This window comes from Scyliorhinus torazame, chromosome 16 (genome assembly GCF_047496885.1).
Source record: "Scyliorhinus torazame isolate Kashiwa2021f chromosome 16, sScyTor2.1, whole genome shotgun sequence".
In the NCBI taxonomy this organism is placed as follows: Eukaryota; Metazoa; Chordata; class Chondrichthyes; order Carcharhiniformes; family Scyliorhinidae; genus Scyliorhinus; species Scyliorhinus torazame.
In genome coordinates this window covers 166,337,611-166,359,823 of record NC_092722.1, presented here as the reverse complement: position 1 = coordinate 166,359,823, position 22,213 = coordinate 166,337,611, and the positions used below count along the sequence as shown (strand labels likewise).

Genomic DNA, 22,213 nt, shown 5'->3' with positions numbered 1-22,213 from the left:
TTGTATTTAAACCTCACCACTATTCTTAGAATTCTTAGGTTTCCCCTTTACGGAACAAGGGTCAAGAGATTCTAAATGGTGGACAGGGATTCACACTCCCGACTCCTACACAGACGTAAGCGGGTGCTATTCAGGTCAAACTATTGTTTCAAGTTATTCCCTGGGATAACCCGTATCTTTGTAGAAGAATTTTATCTACTTACTACTAGTAGCCTTGACCCTGTGTCCCGCGTTGCTAGATAAGTAAAGTAGACTTTTGTAATAAACCACTGTTTCAGGTTTAAACTTTAAGCTATTTTATTTTTTCTTTTAAAAGATAAAATCACTGTCTTGACACAAAAGACCCTGCTTCTGGATTCTCCTGGTCGGTTGATCAGACCTTCCTGGGCCTCCTCGACAATCTCTCCTTTATCTTTTGGTCTCCTCCCGGTTGTTCTATGGTTCTGCTCGGCTTTCGTCTCCTGTCAGTCCCATGTACCGAAATCACCCTGCAGGCTGAGAGTGAGTGCATGGCTGTGGGCGATCTAGGATATATATCACCTTTAAAACAGCTTTGCTGATTACATGACATTATTCTAAAGTATTTTCTTCTGCTCCTAATTGCAATACTTTTTCTGTCCATGTGATTCCACATCAAGTCCTCATAATATCATGAGAGGGCCTTCGTGTAAACATAAGAACTAGGAGCAGGAGTAGGCCATCTGGCCCCTCGAGCCTGCTCCACCATTCAATGAGATCATGGCTGATCTTTTGTGGACTCAGCTCCACTTTCCGGCCCGAACACCATAACCCTTAATCCCTTTATTCTTCAAAAAACTATCTATCTTTATCTTAAAAACATTTAATGAATGAGCCTCTACTGCTTCACTGGGCAAGGAATTCCATAGATTCACAACCCTTTGGGTGAAGAAGTTCCTCCTAAACTCAGTCCTAAATCTACTTCCCCTTATTTTGAGGCTATGCCCCCTAGTTCTGCTTTCACCAGCCAGTGGAAACAACCTGCCCGCATCTATCCTATCTATTCCCTTCATAATCTTATATGTTTCTATAAGATCCCCCCTCATCCTTCTAAATTCCAATGAGTACAGTCCCAGTCTACTCAACCTCTCCTCGTAAACCTGACCTTGGTCTGCAAGCTTACTGGTAGGGAGGTTTCCTTGTTAATTATTCTGGGGCATTCCAGTCTTTCATTCCCTTATCTTTTGAAAGTATTTTTTCTTGTATTCTTAAATGTTTCAAATTATTCAACATTAAGATTCTGATAATTCCAATCAATTGCTTGTTAAACTAATTCACTTCTATTAAAGGGTATAAAAATCATTCTCTTTATTTAACTTAAAACTTAATTTTTTATAAGGATTTATTGAACTAAAGATATTAAGTTGCAGCATGAACTGCTTCCTTATCTCAAGGCCTGTGTGATAATGGCTGCAGTTAACCCTTTGAGCGCCTTCTGCTATTTCATTTTAGCATTTCATTACATTTACTTTTATGGGATCTTTTCTGTTATTTTGTTTTTTCTCATGTTTCTTGTTTTTTTTTCCCATCAGGCCTTCATGTTTCAAATGGCATCTTTGCATTTTTCTCAACACTATACCCGTAACAGAACCATCCCTTGGCAATTTAGCATAGGCAATCCACCTAACCTGCACATCTCTGGACTGTGGGGGGAAACCAGAGCACCCGGAGGAAACCCACGCAGAGATTGGAGAAAGTGCAAACTACACACAGATCGTCACCCAAGGCCGGAATTGAACCCGGGTTCTTGGCTCTGTGAGGCAGCAGTGCCAACCACTGTGCCAACGTGCCACCCTATACATACCCATTTTAGTATAAGAACAAACAACAGCAGTTTTGAGTCACCAAGCAATGAGAAAAAATATATTGTGACATTAAAATCCCACAGCAAGTTGAACTTGTGCTTCAGAAATGAAGCTTTTATGTACAAACTTGATGTGATGTTGTCAGCTCCCCTTTACCTTATGGCTGACATCAGGATGTATTTAGCAGGATACTGCTGCCTCCTATTTTGGGACATGGAAACATTTTGTGAGCCACCAGTCGGTCACCCTCCAAAGTTAAACCTAGTGCAATTGGCAGAGCAGGCAGCACTGTGAGTGACAGCTCGGTTAACCACACCCCCAGTCGAGCTCAGCGCCCAGTCCATGGGCGGCTTGAACCAATGGTCGAGGGAGCGGAGGGCGGGGCTTTGCTTGAAGCTGTGAAATGAAGGGGCTGACTGCTTGTGGCAGGTTCTAGTCCAGGAGAGGGAAGTAGCCAGGCTAGGGAGCAACGAGAAGTTACAGCCCAGGAAACATTTAAATTAAAAAAAAAACAATCTTTCTCTATTTTTTAACACACACAAAACTAAAAATGAATATACCGTGTGCTCGTTGTGGATTTGGCGTATATCCCGCTGAGAAAGTAGTTTGCATTGACCAGGTGAGTGACCCAGACACTTTATTGAAATACCATCTTTAAACTAATTTTTTTGGACTGACGATGTAATAATCAATTTAATAATTAAACAGCTAATAATGTGTTTGTTTTGCTTTCCATAGACATGGCACAAATCGTGTTTTCACTGTGAGGTCTGCAAAATGATCTTAACTGTCAACAACTTTATTAGTCACCAGAAGAAACCTTTTTGTCAGGCGTAAGTCGTTTAAACAGTAATGACAACTTTGTCCCATTAAAGGGCTTTTATATCTCGATTGATATTAATACACCATAAATCGATACAAATCTGTCAATTAAACACGTAATGTTATTGGATATCAATTCTGTTTTGCTGTGTACACTAAAAGTACCATTGGCGTTCCAATGTTAGATCCACAGATTTATATCATTGAAATTATTTGTAGTGAAGAGAGATTGAAGAACTTTGGCTGCGTATAACCCGGGTGGGATTGAGAGACTATCAGATCGATTATCTTGGTGTAAATTGGTGGCAATGTTTTATTTTAATTCGCAGGCACAACCCCAAAGTTAACAAATTCACCAGTATACTCGATACACCCCTGAATCTGAACGTGAAGAAACAAAGCCAGTCCAGTGAGGTGCGTAAACGAGCTCTATAAATGGACATTATCTACATAAGTTACATCTTCAAAGATCACTGGAGAGTTAGTCGCTCGATCAGTTGTATTTTATTTACAGTAGTCCTTGACTATTTCAATTCGTGCAATAAAGCAGCCGTTTGACCATAATTAATGACCATGTTTGTGACTAGCTTCGCAGTAAACCTGCTTAGTTTTGGTGACAACCAAACATTGGAATGGATTCTGTGTTACAGCCACATCTATTTCTGGACGGCACTGTGATGTGACACCTCACTGCTTGTGCTTCGACTTTATGTAGAGGTTAAAATTGTCGTCTTGAGCACTGCTAGCCGTCTATCTCTCCCCGCGCCCCCCAAGCGCCATATTCCCTGTTGCCTTCAATCACAAATCGTAAACAACCAAAATTTGCATGATACTTCATATTAAACTGACCCTGATTAAACTAATCTTAGGGTATGAAAGTTGGGTAATAAGAAAAAAAACATTGTCTTAATAAGTTCAGCCAGCTACCATATATAAACAGACATATATAAAATGGGTGTTTTAGTATTAAAATTACATCTTTATGCCAATGATTGTTACTCTCTGTACATTAGCTTGATGTATATCAAGTACTTTTGTTCTTAAATCCGAACATAAAAATTGCATTTTACTTTTGTGTTGCTGAATTTAATATTTTCAATTTTCTTTGGTATAATTTGTACTTTGTCAGCATGAACGATTTTGTTTTAGTTTGTATGGGAGTTTAACAGATATAAGTCATTCTCCTTTAGTGTTCCAGAAGCCCAGGTTTCATTTGTGACAACTTTAAAAACAAAACAAGAATTCAAACACGTTATTCTATCTACCGTGCATTCTGATTGATACCAGTAACTGATTATGTGGAGATTGGTTATCTCAGTTGTCTGGGTGACCCACGTGTGATGTGGAATAATACCAACGGTGTGAATTCAATCCTGACAAAGCTGTGCTATTTCCTAAGGCCTTGCCTTACCCTGTGGTGTCAGCGCATGATGGGCCATAATTGGCAACCCTTGGACAACAAGGATGCTATCTGGAGGGAGAACAGGATATGCTGTGATGACAGAATGAACTGTAGATATTAAAAATGTAAACTGAGAAAATGATGTTCTTACAGCAAATTGAAAAATAATCATTTCTGAGTACTGTCCGGCAACATTTTATTCATTAAAAACGACTGTACAGTGTTGAATAATGTGAGCATGAGATCTGTTTTATTGGAGAGAAAGTTCTGACACTTCATTTTTATTAGCTGATAAATTAACTTTAAAGTCAAAGTATACATAACTACTGATAACAATTCTTTAGTGGCACTGTTTAACCCATTCTCTATTTAATCTATTTACTGCAAGAACGTTCATATCTGGATTTCCTGAGATACAATGATATACTTGCTGTGATGCTAAAGTGGGCAAAATGATGCCGACTCTAATGACTCCGTTTTTCTGTAAAGCCAGTTCATCTTCCCTCACCCGGTTTGGTACCAGTATCATTTGAGGAGGGAAATACAACAAATAATCTATGGGAAGTCAGAGAGCAATAGGAAAATTATATCACTATGTGAAAGTATCCAAATTTGAGCTGCCGGCAAAGAAATATTCAGTAAAAAAGATGGGGAAAACAATGGGAAAGTTGTATCGTGAGTGAGACATTCATGTCATTACTGATGCGTTGATCCCTCCAAGTAATGCAGTGCGTTCTAAAAATTCAACGTTATAAAATGTCCACTGAAATTTTGCACTTAGATTAAGTACCGTGAAGAAGCCGAAAAATTCAAATCAGTTTTTCATTGGGATATAAAGTCGAAGCAACTGGAGCATGCCTGTACGGTTGGGCGACTCGTGAGTAAGGTAAGCAGCCTCAAGGACTAGTGTCATAAAATGCCATGCGCGACAACATTAATGCTGGATTACAATATGGCCCCGAGGATCCATGGGAATTCTCACTTCCACCATAACCTTGGTGGGAAGCCATGACAACTGTCATCAAATAGTTTCTGTGATGGCCTTGCGGGATGAAGTCTTTATCCATTCTTTACAAACTATGGGCATAAGAGGTTGGGTATGGTAGGGGGCCAAGGCTTAGTGCTCCCACATGTCAAGCCTTTTCTGGAAACTGGCATATGCCCAGATGAGATCAGGGAGGGTGGATGTGAGGCCCTCTTTGTTCAGTGGCTGGGGTTTGCTGAAAGTCTGAAATTGAGGGCCCTCCAAATTACTCAACAAACCTTTGCAGAGTCAATGACAGAGCTATGGGAAGGTATGTTTCAATGGATTTCCAGGGAAGTAAACATTAGGAGAAATGTAGAGCGGGCTGCTGACATGTGATCACAGTAAATCTACATACAACATTTTTAATGACAAGTTTTATTCAAAAAATGATTATGGTTTATGTGAGATTATTCTGCCTCTCTGTAGCATGAAAGGCAAAATTGATTGTGACCCCTATAATTTTCTGGTGCTTGTTCCATCTAAGAAAGTTTTCCGTCTGACCTCTCTGCAATTGTCCTTTTAAATGTAAATAAATACAAATAAGTTCTGTCATTGAACTCAAACCCTCTGGTTTACAGGTGCAGTATACTAAAGCATGGGATGAAACAAAGGAATCATATCACCTACCACCAGATATGCACTCTATTCTTCAAGCACAGAAAACTATGGAACTTGTCAGCAAGGTAGCATGCAACCACATTCACTTGTTTTCTTTAACTATAGTTTATTTTATTTTACCTGTTTCAAGATCATGCATTAGTTATGGCGGTGTTTAAAGGGATTATATAACACCTCCTGTACCTTATTCAAGTGGAACTCTCATTTTTGACATTACAGGATGCTTACAAGGCTGCGAATGAAGAAGACAAGAGTTGGTACTCTGCCTGTGTTACAAATCCTGAACTTGTACGAGTTGCTCAGGCTCAAAAAGCAATCAGCGATGTAAGTGAATGGAAACTAAGTTAGCTTACTTTTTCAGTGGTAAATAGTTTGATTGTTTAATTAATAAGTAGTTGACAATAGTATTATGTGTGGCTGTAACGTGCAACAGGCATTTGAGAAAGTGATCCAAGATAGCTACTGATCTGACCAGTATTATCACGGGAGACAGTTAATAGGTGCCAGGCACTTCCACACACTGAGGGAGGGGAAATTGAGAGTTTTTATCTCCAGACTGATCGCAAACATCTCCAAGAAATCCATCCAAATGACATTAGGAAAGACATGGAAGCATTTGACTTACCATTACAACCCGAACAGGATATTCATAAGCAAACTCAAGAAAAAGGAATGAAAAGGCAAAGAATCTTGAAAGGCAGCTTGGCCTTCAAGGATAATACAGATCAGTTATTTTGTTTTGTTAACTATTTGAAATATTGTTGGAGACATGTAAATTTCAATCGAAGTATTGATTTCACTTGGGTTAATTTATAATTACATAAGGCTGGTACCTTTAAGGGGCAATTGGTTGATTGGGTCACATGACCCAGAGGGAACCAGTATGGGCATTCACCCTAGCAAGTGTTTTTTTTTTGCCTCAGATCGATTCCACACATTGATTGGTAGCTATGAAGCTGCAAGACTCTGTAAGATAGTGGGCTCGATTCAACAAATAAAGTTCTTAGTGTTATTTTGGGCGAGTTTGACGGGGCTGTTTCCTGCCAACCTTTTGGGTGAGATCCACACCGGTATTCACCTACACTGAAGCAGTTTTTGGGGCCTTGGGGACTTTCTCCCGGTCGAGCCCACACTTCGAATTTTTTCCTCAGTGGGAAGCTGAACTCGTTGGCTGCAACTCAGAGATCGGGGCACCATTTTGAAAGAGTGCCCTGATCTTTTTGAGCTTGAGGGTCCCCTTCACCCATTGGCAATGCCATCTGCCACAGGCATGGCCATTACTCTCCCCCCTCTCCAAGTGAGGCCACCTCGCTATGAGGTCCCTGAGTGCCCCCCTTTTCAGGCCCCAATCTTCCCTTTTAACCTCCCATTTCAAACCCCTCTTCACCCCACCCCCAATCTTGATGAGGCCCCTTCATACCCCCCTCAACCTTCCCTTTCATGGGCATCGCTCCCTCAGGCCCTGATCCTTGGGCACCATGGCATTGACATCCTGGCACCTGGGCAGTGCCCCAGCACCATGGCAGTACCAACCATGACTTCTGGGGGCCTCCAAGACTCCATAGTGGCCAAATACTTGTGGAGACCAGTACTAATCGGCACCCGGTTGAGGCCTTGCTGGTGCAGCCGGTGACTACCAAGTGCTGGATGAATGCAGCGTCAAGATGGCTGTGTATATTTAAATGAGCCTAATATTTTATTTAAATACCATCATCTGGATCAAGGTTTCACTCCTGTCGCGAGGCCCAATTTGGACCTTTCTTGCGATTCACCCAAGCCGGGGGTGATACAGTGATAGAATTGGGTCCAGTATGTTGTAAATAAACATTAGTTGTTTCAGATGTAGCTGGTGAGCCAAAATGATCACATTGATGATGAGGATAAAGCAGAGGTAATGTGGTTCTAAGACTGTGAGTACAGAAACCATTAAGGTTGAAGTCAGGTTGTAAAAACAGAAGTGTGCTGCAGACAAAATTCCTCTATTCATATCTTTTTGATACCTCTAGTGAGGATTGGACACAGTATGTAGAGGGTCTACATTATTATATTATGGCCAATGGAATAGAGGAGGAGGGGAAGAAGAAGGTAATCCTTCTAAGCATGTGTGGGATCCAGGCCTACAGTCTAACCTGCAGCCTTATGTCCCAAAAGTGCCAGATTCTAGTGGCACTTTCAAGTGTCAGTTGAAAGGAATACAGGACAGGCATGTTCCTGTGAGGAAGAAAGATAAATACGGCAATTTTCGGGAACCTTGGATGACGAGTGATATTGTAGGCCTCGTCAAAAAGAAAAAGGAGGCATTTGTCAGGGCTAAAAGGCTGGGAACAGACGAAGCCTGTGTGGCATATAAGGAAAGTAGGAAGGAACTTAAGCAAGGAGTCAGGAGGGCTAGAAGGGGTCATGAAAAGTCATTGGCAAATAGGGTTAAGGAAAATCCCAAGGCTTTTTACACGTAGATAAAAAGCAAGAGGGTAGCCAGGGAAAGGGTTGGCCCACTGAAGGATAGGCAAGGGAATCTATGTGCGGAGCCAGAGGAAATGGGCGAGGTACTAAATGAATACTTTGCATCAGTATTCACCAAAGAGAAGGAATTGGTAGATGTTGAGTCTGGAGAAGGGGGTGTAGATAGCCTGGGTCACATTGAGATCCAAAAAGACGAGGTGTTGGGTGTCTTAAAAAATATTAAGGTAGATAAGTCCCCAGGGCCTGATGGGATCTACCCCAGAATACTGAAGGAGGCTGGAGAGGAAATTGCTGTGGCCTTGACAGAAATCTTTGGATCCTCGCTGTCTTCAGGGGATGTCCCGGAGGACTGGAGAATAGCCAATGTTGTTCCTCTGTTTAAGAAGGGTAGCAAGGATAATCCCGGGAACTACAGGCCGGTGAGCCTTACTTCAGTGGTAGGGAAATTACTGGAGAGAATTCTTCGAGACAGGATCTACTCCCATTTGGAAGCAAATGGACGTATTAGTGAGAGGCAGCACGGTTTTGTGAAGGGGAGGTCGTGTCTCACTAACTTGATAGAGTTTTTCGAGGAGGTCACTAAGATGATTGATGCAGGTAGGGCAGTAGATGTTGTCTATATGGACTTCAGTAAGGCCTTTGACAAGGTCCCTCATGGTAGACTAGTACAAAAGGTGAAGTCACACGGGATCAGGGGTGAACTGGCAAGGTGGATACAGAACTGGCTAGGCCATAGAAGGCAGAGGGTAGCAATGGAGGGATGCTTTTCTAATTGGAGGGCTGTCACCAGTGGTGTTCCACAGGGATCAGTGTTGGGACCTTTGCTGTTTGTAGTATATATAAATGATTTGGAGGAAAATGTAACTGGTCTGATTAGTAAGTTTGCAGACGACACAAAGGTTGGTGGAATTGCGGATAGCGATGAGGACTGTCTGAGGATACAGCAGGATTTAGATTGTCTGGAGACTTGGGCGGAGAGATGGCAGATGGAGTTTAATCCGGACAAATGTGAGGTAATGCATTTTGGAAGGTCTAATGCAGTTAGGGAATATACAGTGAATGGTAGAACCCTCAAGAGTATTGAAAGTCAAAGAGATCTAGGAGTACAGGTCCACAGGTCATTGAAAGGGGCAACACAGGTGGAGAAGGTAGTCAAGAAGGCATACGGCATGCTTGCCTTCATTGGCCGGGGCATTGAGTATAAGAATTGGCAAGTCATGTTGCAGCTGTATAGAACCTTAGTTAGGCCACACTTGGAGTATAGTGTTCAATTCTGGTCGCCACACTACCAGAAGGATGTGGAGGCTTTAGAGAGGGTGCAGAAGAGATTTACCAGAATGTTGCCTGGTATGGAGGGCATAAGCTATGAGGAGCGATTGAATAAACTCGGTTTGTTCTCACTGGAACGAAGGAGGTTGAGGGGCGACCTGATAGAGGTATACAAAATTATGAGGGGCATAGACAGAGTGGATAGTCAGAGGCTTTTCCCCAGGGTAGAGGGGTCAATTACTAGGGGGCATAGGTTTAAGGTGAGAGGGGCAAGGTTTAGAGTAGATGTACGAGGCAAGTTTTTTACGCAGAGGGTAGTGGGTGCCTGGAACTCGCTACCGGAGGAGGTAGTGGAAGCAGGGACGATGGGGACATTTAAGGGGCATCTTGACAAATATATGAATAGGATGGGAATAGAAGGATACGGACCCAGGAAGTGTAGAAGATTGCAGATTTAAGGAAGCAAAATGCTATTCATGTCACAGGAAGGTGCACTTGAGGCACCGGTGTAAGAGCAAGCCAAGCCTGCTCAGTGCTAAAGGCAGTAGCAAATCACCGTACACAGTGTAGAAGATTTCCCAACAAATGATTGAGTGTTCATTCAATGAACAATGTGAAAGTGGGCAAGGTAGCCCCCCCACCCTCCCCATCACAGTGGTGCTTTTAGTTGGTGGCAAACCTATAGAGATGGAAGTAGACATGGGAGCATCCACTACCATAATAGAGGTACACAGGTACAGGTACTTGCGAGAAGGAGTTTGGCCTTTGGGTTTAAGGAAGACCTCAGCAAAATTGGCGACTTAAACAGGAGAGGCCATCAAGATCATGGGTACTACCACCATACCAGTGAGATATCAGCAGCAATCTGCCCAACGCCCACTGATAGCTGTGTCAGGCTGAGGACCAAGTCGACTGGGCCACAACTGGCTCAAAGAAATTACACTAAATTGAATAGAATTTTTTCAAATAAAAGGAGGCCTGTTAGAATTAATAAAGAAGTATGAAGAATGATTTTGCAATGAGCTAGGAAAAATGTAGCACCTGCAGGCATAGATCCATGTAGACCCAATGGCAGCCCTATGGTTTGTCAGGGCCAGGCCCATGCCCTATGCCTTGGTCGAGCAGGTGGTGGCAGAATCGGAAAGGTTAGGAGAACTGGGAATCATCCGGACAGGATTGAAAAGGTTAGAAGAACTGGTAGTTGGCAGAATGGGCAGCCCCCATAGTTCCTGTGATAAAGCCAGACCAGACCATCCGCATCTGTGGGGACAACAAATTGACAATGAATCAGGCTGCTAAGCTTGACAATACCCTATACCAAAGATAGAAGATTTGTATGAAAAGCTGGCCACAGGCCAATCTTATACAAAGTTAGACACGAGCCATGCTTATCAGCAGCTTGAGTTGGATGATGTTTCCCGAAGTTATGTTATAATTAACACACACAGGAGTTTGTTTCAGTGTACGTGCCTGCCTTTCGGCGTGTTGTCCGCTTGTGCCATATTCCAGAGAACGATGGAAAGTTTGTTGCAAGGATTTCCTCATGTGATAGTATACCTGGATGATGTATCGATATTGGGATTGATAGAAGCCGAGCATCCAGCTAACTTGGAAGAATGCTAAGAAGATTCCAAGAAGCTGGAGTTCGCCTCAAGAAGGAGAATTGTACATTTCAGGCCAATGAAGTGACTTACCTGGGTTACCGTTGTAAGAGTTCTTCTGTTTATTTCCTTTGTTCCCATTTCTTTTCTTTTAATATTTTTGGTCCATGGACCCATAATCAGGATGTGCCTTTAAGCAGAAGACTCGGTTGAAACAGCCTGCTCGTCAGGACATTGTGTTCCCAGGTTTTGTTCTTGGAACGAAGAGGCCAGACTCCTCAGCAGTGGGTGAATCTGAGGATCCGGATTTGGAGGATGCCGGTTCGATTGGTTAACTGGCAATTAGTGGGTTGGTCAGCCTAACACCAGTCAGTGATTGGTTCCTGCCTTCTGAGAGAACTGGGCAGAAGTGTTTAGACCTTGGAAGTGAAAGGAATGCCGTCTCTCCTGCTTACTGAAGTGAAATAGCTGCTCAATTGTTCTGAAAACAGTGAGTTCCCAGTACATCCTTTGCTGTGAACCTGAAATGATGCTGAGTCTGCAGAGAAGATAGTGAACTTTGCCAGAGAAAACAATCTCAAGTCCAGAAGAAAGAGGTATGAAAAAAAAAGCTGAACTTAGGAGAAAAACTAACCGTAAATCATCCCAGTGCATCGAAGATCTTTATCTTTTTATTTTATTAATATTACCTTTACCATTCCACCACTCCTTTTCCCTCTGTTGTTTGTCTGTGTGTGTGTGTGTGTGTGTGTAGAGAAGGGGGGGGGGGTAGTTAGGAAGGGGTTTTGGGAACGGGGTATTACATAGTCTGTTACATTTTCTGTCCGTTTAATTGTAATACTGTACATAAAAAAGGTTACTTGTGTTAAAGTTACAAACTTGACGACTGCAGTTTATTGGGTTCAGTCAATATTTAGCTGGGGAGTTATCCCATGCATGTTAGTACGATGCAGCTTATAATTGCTTGGATTTTGAAATGAAAGCTTTGAAAAGGTTTACAATGTTAAAACATTCCATTACCAAAGCTGTTTTAAGACAGTTCTGCGTTTGAGATTTGAGGAGGCGATAAAGGCTCATTGGATTTACCGGGAAATTAGTTAGCTGAAAGCTAGGGCCGGCACACTGCAAGCTGAGACACGCTCTGTGATTCGCCACCATTCATATTCGTCGCAACTAAACAAAAATAATTTCATGACTTTAATTATGATGCTTGCTGGGAGCACAAAAATAAATTGGACTGGCATGGAAATGGCAGTCAGAGATTTCCTATCAGGTTATTATATACTTCAGGAACTGAAATGCACCAGATATTGGGTTGGATTTTACAGCCCCCGCTGGGTGTGTTTTTGGCGGGTGCAGGTAAAAGACTGAAGGGTGCGGCGTCTTCCAACCGAGCTCCGAGCTGTCCCGCAGTGTCTGATAGGTGGACAGGCTCCGAAATCGACAGTTTGCCTGCCATATTTAAATAATTCAAAGGTCAATTGGGTCTCTTACCAGTAACCTAATTTAACAGGATGTTATGCTAACCATGCCGTAACATGGTTGGTGTGGGCAGGAGAGGGCAGTCCATTTTTGAGGCCAATCGTAGAATAATCATAGAATTTACAGTGCAGAAGGAGGCTATTTGCCCCATCGGAAAGAGCACCCTACTTAAGCCCACACCTCCACCCTATCCCCGTAACCCAGTAACCACACCTAACCTTAGCATGGCCAATCCACCTAACCTGCGCATCTTTGGACTGTGGGAGGAAACCAGAGCACCTGGAGGAAACGTGCAGACTCCGCACAGACAGCGAATCAAGCCAGGAATCGAACCTGGGCCCCTGGAGCTGTGAAGCGACAGTGCTAACCACTGTGCTACCATGCCAAGTTGAAAGAAGTCATGAGGGAAGGGGGGCACATTATTCGAGGAGTGCCATGTGCACACTGGGGGCACTCACCCTCCCCAAGAAGATATCACCCATATTTCACGCTTTTGCCCTTTTAAAACCTGGCTCTCCTCCCCCTCTCTCCTTTCCTCGGCTCTTGGATCCCCGCCTGCTCCAAAAGCCAGGGATTTTTATGTCTCTGGCAGCCACCGCACTTCTTCCAGCTCCTCCTGCCTATGCAGCACCCAATACTGAGTTCTGGCATTGGTGAAGGTAGGTCTTCCTGTCCACTGAGCAATGGAAGTCCCACTGTGAGAATGTTCCAGCAGTGTGTCATGGCTGCAGGACAAGTTCTTCCCCAAGTGTGTCAGCTGACAGCCAACCTTCCTCCCCCAACAGTAAAAACAGTGAAAAGTGTAAAGTTCTACTTGGAGGGAAAGTAAAGTTTCATTACGGACATTTTCTGAAAATGCTTTTAATTGATAGAGAATGTTGAGACATAGCTACAGCAGCTGGAACGTTCCTGGGTGTATGGCTTACGTATTAGTAGAGATTTTGGTACTACTTCATCTCTGAGCCTGTGTCGGACTGACAATCTTACCATCTGCCTCAGTGTTAAACTTGGCTCCCCAAATCAGCTTGTGCAAACATTATGCATTCTCCTTCTCTGACTTCCGAAGCCTGGGCCGGGTTCATGTCAAACAGACTCACTTGAAGAGAACTCAGGATTGCCAAGGAGTTGGCTATTCGATGACGATTAGAAGGTCGCTCAGTTCATCTGCGAGAAACATAAGTGGCGACCAAAAAGCTTTGGGTGCCAAGCTTGATGAATAAATATTTTCAGTTGTTTAAAACCTCTCACAACAACACCTTTTTGTATTTCTATATTAATGAAGGTGGAGTATAAACGTGGACATGGAGAGTTAATTTCTCAGTACACTTCAGTGGTGGACACTCCACAGTTACTACATGCCAAAGCAGGAGGAATACTGGCCTGTGATGTAAGTACGTTTCATAATGATGTTGTTGGGCAGATCATTTTAAGAGAATGGAGTTTAACATTTTTTTTCTACTTGCCAAATTCCCTTATCATTCACAGGATGTGCGCGCCATTGACAAGGTAGGTGGCGGAGAGCAGTCTATTTGGACTTCTGCAGTCTGTGTGATGTAGGTATTCCCCCAGTGCTGTGTGGGAAGGGCTTCCAGAATTTTGACCTAGCTATAGTGAAGAAAGACTGAAATATTTGCGAATGACATGGTGCGTGACATGGAGGGGAACTTGGAAGTGGCGGTGTTTCCAAGTGCCTCTGCCCTTGTCCTTCTTGAGGGTGCTGTTTTTGGAAGACCTTCCAAAGAAGCCTTGGCGGTTTGTTGCAATGCGTCTTGTAGATAGTATGGTGATGGTAGAGAAAGTGAATGTTTAACATGGTGGCTGAGGTGTTGATCAAGCGGGCTGATTTGTCCTGGATGGTGTTGGACATCTTGGGTATTGTTGGAGCTGCATTCACCCAGGCAAATGCAGAGTATCCCATTACACTCCTGACTTGCAGATAGTTGACAGGCTTTGCGGGGTGGGGGGGTCAGGAGATGAGTTATTTGTCCCCCAAAATCCAGCTTCTGACCTACTTTTACAAACCCAGTATAATGTGGTTGGTCCTGTTAAATGTTGCAGTATCAGACAGTCTTGATTATGTGTGAGGAATAGCTGCATGAATTGATTCAACCCGTATTCTTCCTAGATTTTATTAAAACCCTCCGGTAATAACTGTTTAAAATAATGTGGAATGCTGTGGTGAGATCCCTTAGTAAAATGGCCTGGGGTTGCTGCTCCGAAGGATCTGGCATATCTGCAACAACAAGCAGTGATAAGCACATAAAGTTAGGCATGTTAACGCACAGACAAGAGATGGCGCATTTGTTGGGACAGTCTTACACCTGCTGAAACACATTTGCACACATAAGGCTTGCAACAATGATTGTACCAAACAGAAGCACAATTCTCTCCCCAACTTGTACATCAACAATGTGTATGGCTATTACATGAAAGACCTCGATTATAATCTCCCTGAAGGAGATTGTATTTTCTTGCTGCTCACCAGAGCCAGATTGCCTCAGTTTCTTCTGTAATAGTGACGATCTGCAATAAATGAATTACATATTGTGTGTGTGTATAGATCTAAGTCATGTGAGAGTACCTTTAAGAAATGGGTGTTTATCAAATAGCTGTAGTGAATGTACCTTTAAGAAATGGGTGTTTATCAAATAGCTGCAGTGATGTCAGAGTGTGGTTGAAGCTGGGCTGTCTGTCTGTTTTTACTTTCGTTTTTCAGCTGGCAGCTACAGCGTGTGTTTAGTTTAGTTTTCAGAGTTGGAGCTGCATCCAGCCAAACAAGGTGTAATTTTGATCTGTCTCTGCCTGAAAAGAATGTCTTCAGATCTCTTGCTAATTTAAAAGTGATATCTGCTCTCAGTAGAGAATTTAAATCTGCTGTCTTTGTTAAAGAGGGTATTTGTCTTATGGATGTTGCTAGGAAAGATTAAGGGTTACTCATAGAGTACTGTATTCTGTGGGGGAAGTATTTGAGTTGATAGTTGCTAAGATGTTTACTGTGTGTTTATAAAATATAAACTGGACTCATAGAATAAACATTGTTTTGTTTTAAAAGTACTTTAGGTCTCTGTTGCATCACATCTGTAGAGTGGGCCCTTGTGCTCCCCATAACCAAAATCTATTAAAAGTTGTGGGTCAGGTGAACTCCATGATACATTTTGAGGTTCTCTAAACCCTGGCCCGTAATAATAAATTGTTACTGTCTATTTCAGACAACGCGATTCAACCGGCCAAAATCATGTCCGGTTTTGGGCATGTTTAGCAGGGTGTTTCACAGCGGCTGCAGCACTGAGAAACACCCCGCTATTTACCGACACTTTGTCTTTTTTTTGACCTTGGCGAATCTCTCTCTCCACCGAGGCCGCACTTCGAGTCATTTCCTGCTGGCAAGCCCAGCAGGAAAGGCTCCGCGCAAATCGGGACACCATTTTGGAAGTGTGCCCCGATCTCACCTCCTCCCCCACCTTCAGCCCCCACATTTTCAGCCCCCCTCCCCGACCAACGTGGCACCTGGGCATCCTGACACTGCCAGTCTGGCACCCTGGCAGTGTTCCTGCCAATCTGGCAGTGCCAACCTGGCGTTGCCAGGGTGCCCAGATTGCACTGCTAGGGTGCCACCCTGCCCTGCCCCCAACCACTTGGGTGCCTCTAATGGCCCCCCCCTTCCCTCCCCCACCCCCCACCTCAGGTGCCATATGACCGGTCCATGTTAGCGGAAACCAGTACTAAATGACGCCCTGGCAAGGTCTTACAGGCGCGGCCTTTAGGTCCTGGGCACCGGGGGAATCCTGCAAACGCATTTTTAAATGAGCCTAATGGATCATTTAAATATGCAGATCTGGGTCACGCCCAGTGAGGGTGAGATCCAGATTGTGATGTCTTGCAAGATTTCATTAAATCTCATGAGGTGTTTCGAACATCGCAAATTTCCCGAGAGACCTCTCGCAAGATTCAACGACCTCACGTCGATGACACCACGTCTAATGCATAGAAAACAATGATAATTAGTCTTCAGTAATTCTAGGTCACTCCTGTTGGTTAAGTGCACTTATTCTCAAACATCTTCATCATATTGTTTTGCATGGGCAGCAGGCTGCTGGACAAATTTAGGTTCTGCCTATTAGCATCATATGTTGCACCTTTGAACCTCAATTGCTGTAAATAATTTCTCAAACGTATAACAGTTTGCCTATATTGCATCCTGTTTTGACACAGGAATCTTCATTGCTCGCCACAGCAGTTGTCTTTTGATTTGAACAGCCTTTTAAACATAATCGTCCAGCTTCTACTGTTGGAACACAAAGGGTAGCAGTGACCACATGTTCACAGCCAGGATGATGGCCTTCAAGCCTTGCTGAACACTCTGGTTGCTGGGTGATTACATTCCTATCCTGTGTGGAACATTTTTTCGTATCTCCGTGTCATCTATTATGAGCTGTGGGTCATCATCATTGAATTTATGTTGGAAATTTCCTTCTTTCAGTTTCCAACTGAATGCTCCCGCAGTGTTTCAAATCATAGAATCACAGAATGGTTATAGCACAGAAGGAGGTCATTCAGCCAATCTTGCTTACACCAGCTGTCTGAATAGGCAACTTGATGCACGATCAATAACCCCCGAAGCGAGATTGGAGACAATTGAAGGCTTTAATATGCTAGATGTTTCCCCCAGCAGCGCAGTACAGAAGAAAGCTGCTGGGGCGGCACAGGCTCTTATACCCCGCCTTGCAGGGCGGAGCTAACGTACAAGCTTAACCAATGGGAACAAGTGCATTCTCCACCAATGGTATTCCGGCATTACCAGGTACCGTAATCCTCCTAACACAGACTACCACACAACTGAACTAGTGCAACTCTCCCGCTTTCTCCCCTAACCCTACCTTTTCTATTAATACAATTCTACCTTAAATCTGTGCCCTCTCAGAATCGATCCTTCCCCAACAGTGGGAACAGTTTTTCCTATCTCCTTAGTCCAGACTTTTCAAGGTTTTAAATACCTCTTATCAGATCTCCTCTTACCCGTCTCTTCTCCAAGGCTACCGCTCTAATCTAGCCACATAACTGATGTTTCTCACGCCTGGAACCATTCTCTTAAAGCTTCACTGCACTCGCTGTAATGCCTGAATATCTTTCCCAAAGCTTTCAGAACTGGACACAATGCTCAGTTTAGGCCGAACCACTGTAAATAATAATACTGTATAATAATTATAAATTATAATCTAATTAATAATCTTTATTGTCACAATTAGGCTTACATTAACACTGCAATGAAGTTACTGTGAAAAGCCCCTAGTCGCCTCATACCGGCGCCTGTTCGGGTACACTGAGGGAGAATTCAGAATGTCCAATTCGCCTAACAGCACGTCTTTCAGGACTTGTGGGAGGAAACCGGGAGCACCCGGAGGAAACCCATGGAGACACGGTGAGAACGTGCAGACTCCGCACAGCCAGTGACCCAAGCGGGAATCAAACCTGGGAGCCTGGCGCTGTGAAGCAACAGTGCTAATTACGTTGCTACAACGCCACCCTCTCCATGCTCTTGTGCGCTACGCTGAGGGGTTTCCCTCCATGTCCTTTCCACTGAGATAAATAAATATATAGACACACACACGTCCTATTGGGGAGATTTTCTGCCTGCGTTTGCCTCAAACGTAACTGATGACGAAGGCGGAAAGTCTCGTGAAAGTTGATTTTTCCCGCCCCTTGCTGGTGATATAAATATATTTAAATCTATTTCTCATTTAAATATATTTTTCTGAATTTTAATATTAATTCATGGGCCTCCCCACCACAAGACCCCTCTCACGGAATATTGAAACTTCACTGACGTGACAGTTTTCTAAAGACAGGAAGTTGAGGGGACCCTGCCGGGTGTGCCAAGGTAAGTATAGCCCCCGGTGGGAGAGGGACATGTCTGAGCAGTGCCAATCTGACAGTGCCATCTGTGCAAACCAGGCAGTGCCAACCTGTGCAGGAGCAGTACCAGTGTCCGGCCTCTGGGGAGCCCCACTGAGGTATGGGGGTTTCTCTATGTGTTGTGGAGTGGGGTGGGGAAAGGCAGAGGCCTTTGAAGGGGGAGCTTGGCTGTGAAGTTCGAGGAGGATGGGTACCTGGCAGTGAAGGGGGGTGAGACATGGTAGTGGGAGGGGGAGCGCCCATGATACTGGCATGGTGGTTACGATACGGGAGGTGGGGGGGAGAGAGACCCCAATAATTATATGGTGGCAGGGGCAGGGGTTGGGAGAGCCCTCAATACCTTTGTGGTGGAGGAAGCTGCGGGAAGTTTTAGCTCTGTTCTGATATGGGGAGGAATGGGGAAGAGCACCCGGTGATTGTGGGGAGACGGTGGGGTGGGGTGGTGGTGGGGTGGGAGAGAACCCGCTGATCGTTGGGGGAGGGGAGGGGTGGGTAGAGCCCAGGGGGGAAGAGAAAGTCCGATGTTTGTGGAGGTTGGAGAGAGAGAAAGAGAGCTCAATGGATGTGGGAAAGGGAGAGAGAGCCTGATGATTTTGTGTGTGTGTTGCAGAGGTGGGTTGGTGAAGAGAGAGAGGATCCTGATGATTCTGGGACAAGGGGATGATGTTCAGTTCTGACCATGATGCCCTTTAATGATTCCACCCTGATCTCCATGGATCCGGTTTACCGGCACTATCAGGTCTCGCCCTGTTAGACGGCATAAACCCCACCCCAAGTTTATTTTTGTCAAAATGGCTGAAGATCTGGGCTGGGATTTTCCGCCCCCGCGCCGGGTTGGAGAATCCCCGGGGGGACGTGAGAATCGTGCCTCGACGCCGGCTTCCTGATTCTCCCCCGCCGATTCTCGGGCGCCCACGGGATTCCCGCCGCGCCAGTCAGGGGTCGTTGAAAGTGGACCCACCGCCGATTCTCCTGGCCCCGATGGGCCGAGTGGCCGCGAGTTCGGCCGAGCCCCGCCGGCGTGGGCTACTTGGGTCCCACACAGCGGGACCTGGAAGGTGTGTCTGCAGGGGCCGTCCTGGAGTGGAGGGGGGGGGGGGGATCAAACCCCGGGTGGGGGGACCCCACGGTGGCCTGGCCCGCTATTCCGTCGGGCTCTGCCATATTGCCCGGGGGCCGGCGCGGATATGGGAACCCCCGCGCATGCACGGAATCACGCTGGCCATAGCGCACATGCACCGAATCGTGCCGGCCGTTCCGCGCCGTCTGGAGCTGCGAGGACCACTCCGGCGCTGAACTAGCCCCCTAGGAAGGGGAGCATTCCCCATTATCGGGGACTGTTGACGCCGGAGTGGTTGGCGCCACTTTTCACGCCGGCGTGGGGACATAGCCCCATTAGTGGAGAATCCTGCCCCTGGTCTGAAAACTCAGTAGTACAGCTGGGGAGATATGCACCGATTTTCAGTCCGAGCCTAACACTCTGACAAATTATGAGAAAATTCCACCATATGTGTTATGTGTGTGTGTATATATATATAACACAAACACACACTCCAGTGAAGTGGCAGTTTAGCAACATTATTGCAGGTGTTTTTTGATTACTCAATAATTCATTAGTTTAACACATTCCAATGAATCTTAGCAACTAGACTGTAAATTGAGTGCTCTTGGCATTGTGCTAAGCAATCTAGGCAATAAAAACATAAACACTTAGCACAGCATCCATTTTCCTCCAAGAATTTTACCCTAATTTTTAAGATGTCAAATCTTTTCAACTCGTTCCAATTGTGCCAACTGTCACAATAACGAGTAACATCTTTCAGCCAAACCCAATCTTGCTCAAAGCTCTATTAAGTTATCGTCCCAGTTCCAACTGGCTTAAGTTGACTCCTTGTTCCCCAATACTTTCTGCTTAAGATGACCTTCCTCACGTTTAATCGCTTTATGGTTTTGCATCTCACTTTCTTTGTAACCTCATCAAGCTCTAAATCACACCCTGAACTATCTGTTCCTCTTAGTCTTGCCTTTTATGCATTCGCTCCGATCACCTCATCGATTGTGGTTGTATCTTCAACTTCCTGACTCCAGGTTTTGGACTTATTTGCCTCGGCCCTACTGCTCCTCCACCTCCTTGCCTTTCTTTCAGAACCTTTTTATTAGGGACGGGATTCTCTGTTCATTCACCCTGGCGGGATTCTCCCCTCCCGCTGCAGTGAATGGAGTTTTGTCTGAGCACCAAATTCTCCGTCCTTGCGAGCAGCAGCAGTGGGGCGGTCTAGCAATGGAGAATCCTGGCCAAGTTGATGGTAATCCCTCTCATTGTATCCTTTTGTTTGGCGTCCATTTGACTTTGGTCTAAATTTCTATGCCCAGTTGGTGGTGGGCGCCGAGTTAGGCAGGGGTGAAATTTCAGACCACTGTCGACATGTCTATTTCTCAGCAACATCCTTCCCTGGGCCATTTCCCCAAAGGTGAGATGGGCGTCTAGGCAGCAGTAAGACAGACCAGGGTGTCATAAGCTGACTGGAACTTTCCAATTAGCCTCCATGAAAGCACCAGGAGGTTTATAATCATAGAATCATAGTATCATAGAATATCCACAGTGCCGAAGGGGGCCATTTGGCCCATTAAGTCTGTACGGACCCTTTTTGAAAGACCACGCTACCTAGGCCCAAACTCCACCCTTTCCCTGGAAATCTCCCTCCGGGCAATTTAGCATCACCAACCCACTCAACGTGCACATCTTTGGACTGTGGGAGGAAACCAGAGCACCCGGAGGAAACCCATGCAGATATGGGGAGAACGTGCAAACTCCACACAGTCTCCCGAGGTCAGAATTGAACCTGGGTCCCTGGCGCTGTGAGGCAGCAGTGCCAACCACTGTGCCACCATGCTGCCACCATCTCAGCTGTCAAAAGGAATCTTACTGTCTGTAGCCAAGAGGGCCGTGCTGCAGCAGGCTACGGGGCATTCCCCACCTGCCTGGCTTCAGCTGAAGGTCTCCCTGTGGAGGGGCTCCCCAATGGTGGACTGGGTGCTGTTTTCTACTTTTATTTGATAGTGTAAAAGGTTGGAGCCCAACTGCTTCAAAATGGAGGCTGAAAAGGTAGCCTGCTGCTTCTTCAGTTCTTGAGGGCCTCCTATTGGTCTTCCTGTTTTGAGAGTCTGCCCACCATCCTTAATTGGATGGCAAGCCCACCCTCTGACCCGTAATTAACCAATTCAGGGAAAATCAGGGACTGTTCCCACCGGGCAGGCTATTGACCCCATTTGACCCTGACATCAGAATCCTGAAGCCCATGGGGAATATCCTGCCCTAAGCCTTAATAAAGTGATGGAGTTCTTCATTTTACATTGAAGGATATATTTCAATTCAACCAGTTGTTGCTTTGGGCCAGATGAGCAGCAGTTTCTCTATAATGGTTCATGTTAAAAAGTGGTTTCCCATTGAGCAGGCATTGAATTCTGGCACGTGGTGTGACCAACAACCTGAGCTCTGACAAAGAGGCATCCAGACTCGAAACGTTAGCTCCGTTCCCTGTCCGCAGCTGCGATTTTCCAGCATTTTCTGTTTTTCTTTCAGTTTCCTGCATCCACAGTCATTCGCTTTTACACCAGTAACTACTTGCCATTTGTCACGAACAGTAAAATATCCCAAAGTGCTTCACTTCATGGGACACACTTCAACTTCAACATGGATGCAATAAATTGCAACCACCGCAAAACATTGTTTATTTTAATATTAACAATAACGAACTGGCCCATTGGCTCTTTCCAGACACTTACCAACTGA

The 22,213-nt window shown here is 44.8% G+C and overlaps 1 protein-coding gene and 1 long non-coding RNA gene across 3 annotated transcripts in view; one reads left to right on the top strand and one right to left on the bottom strand.

Annotated features, from left to right (window-relative positions):
* Positions 1 to 279: 279 nt before the first annotated feature.
* On the bottom strand, positions 280 to 10,600 carry LOC140393206 (uncharacterized). Its single transcript, XR_011935521.1, has 2 exons — positions 10,466 to 10,600; positions 280 to 495 (listed from the first exon to the last, which is right to left on the bottom strand). It is a non-coding gene; the product is annotated as an uncharacterized lncRNA (long non-coding RNA).
* Positions 2,259 to 22,213, top strand: part of nrap (nebulin-related anchoring protein) — a 155,313-nt gene continuing 135,358 nt past the window's right edge. For both annotated transcript variants that reach the window (XM_072479425.1, XM_072479424.1), the window contains exons 1-7: positions 2,259 to 2,442; positions 2,562 to 2,656; positions 2,975 to 3,059; positions 4,829 to 4,933; positions 5,653 to 5,757; positions 5,912 to 6,016; positions 13,790 to 13,894. In XM_072479425.1, the coding sequence (XP_072335526.1) occupies positions 2,374 to 2,442; positions 2,562 to 2,656; positions 2,975 to 3,059; positions 4,829 to 4,933; positions 5,653 to 5,757; positions 5,912 to 6,016; positions 13,790 to 13,894 (669 nt within the window). In that variant the 5' untranslated portion in view covers positions 2,259 to 2,373. The remainder of the gene's footprint in view (positions 2,443 to 2,561; positions 2,657 to 2,974; positions 3,060 to 4,828; positions 4,934 to 5,652; positions 5,758 to 5,911; positions 6,017 to 13,789; positions 13,895 to 22,213) is intronic.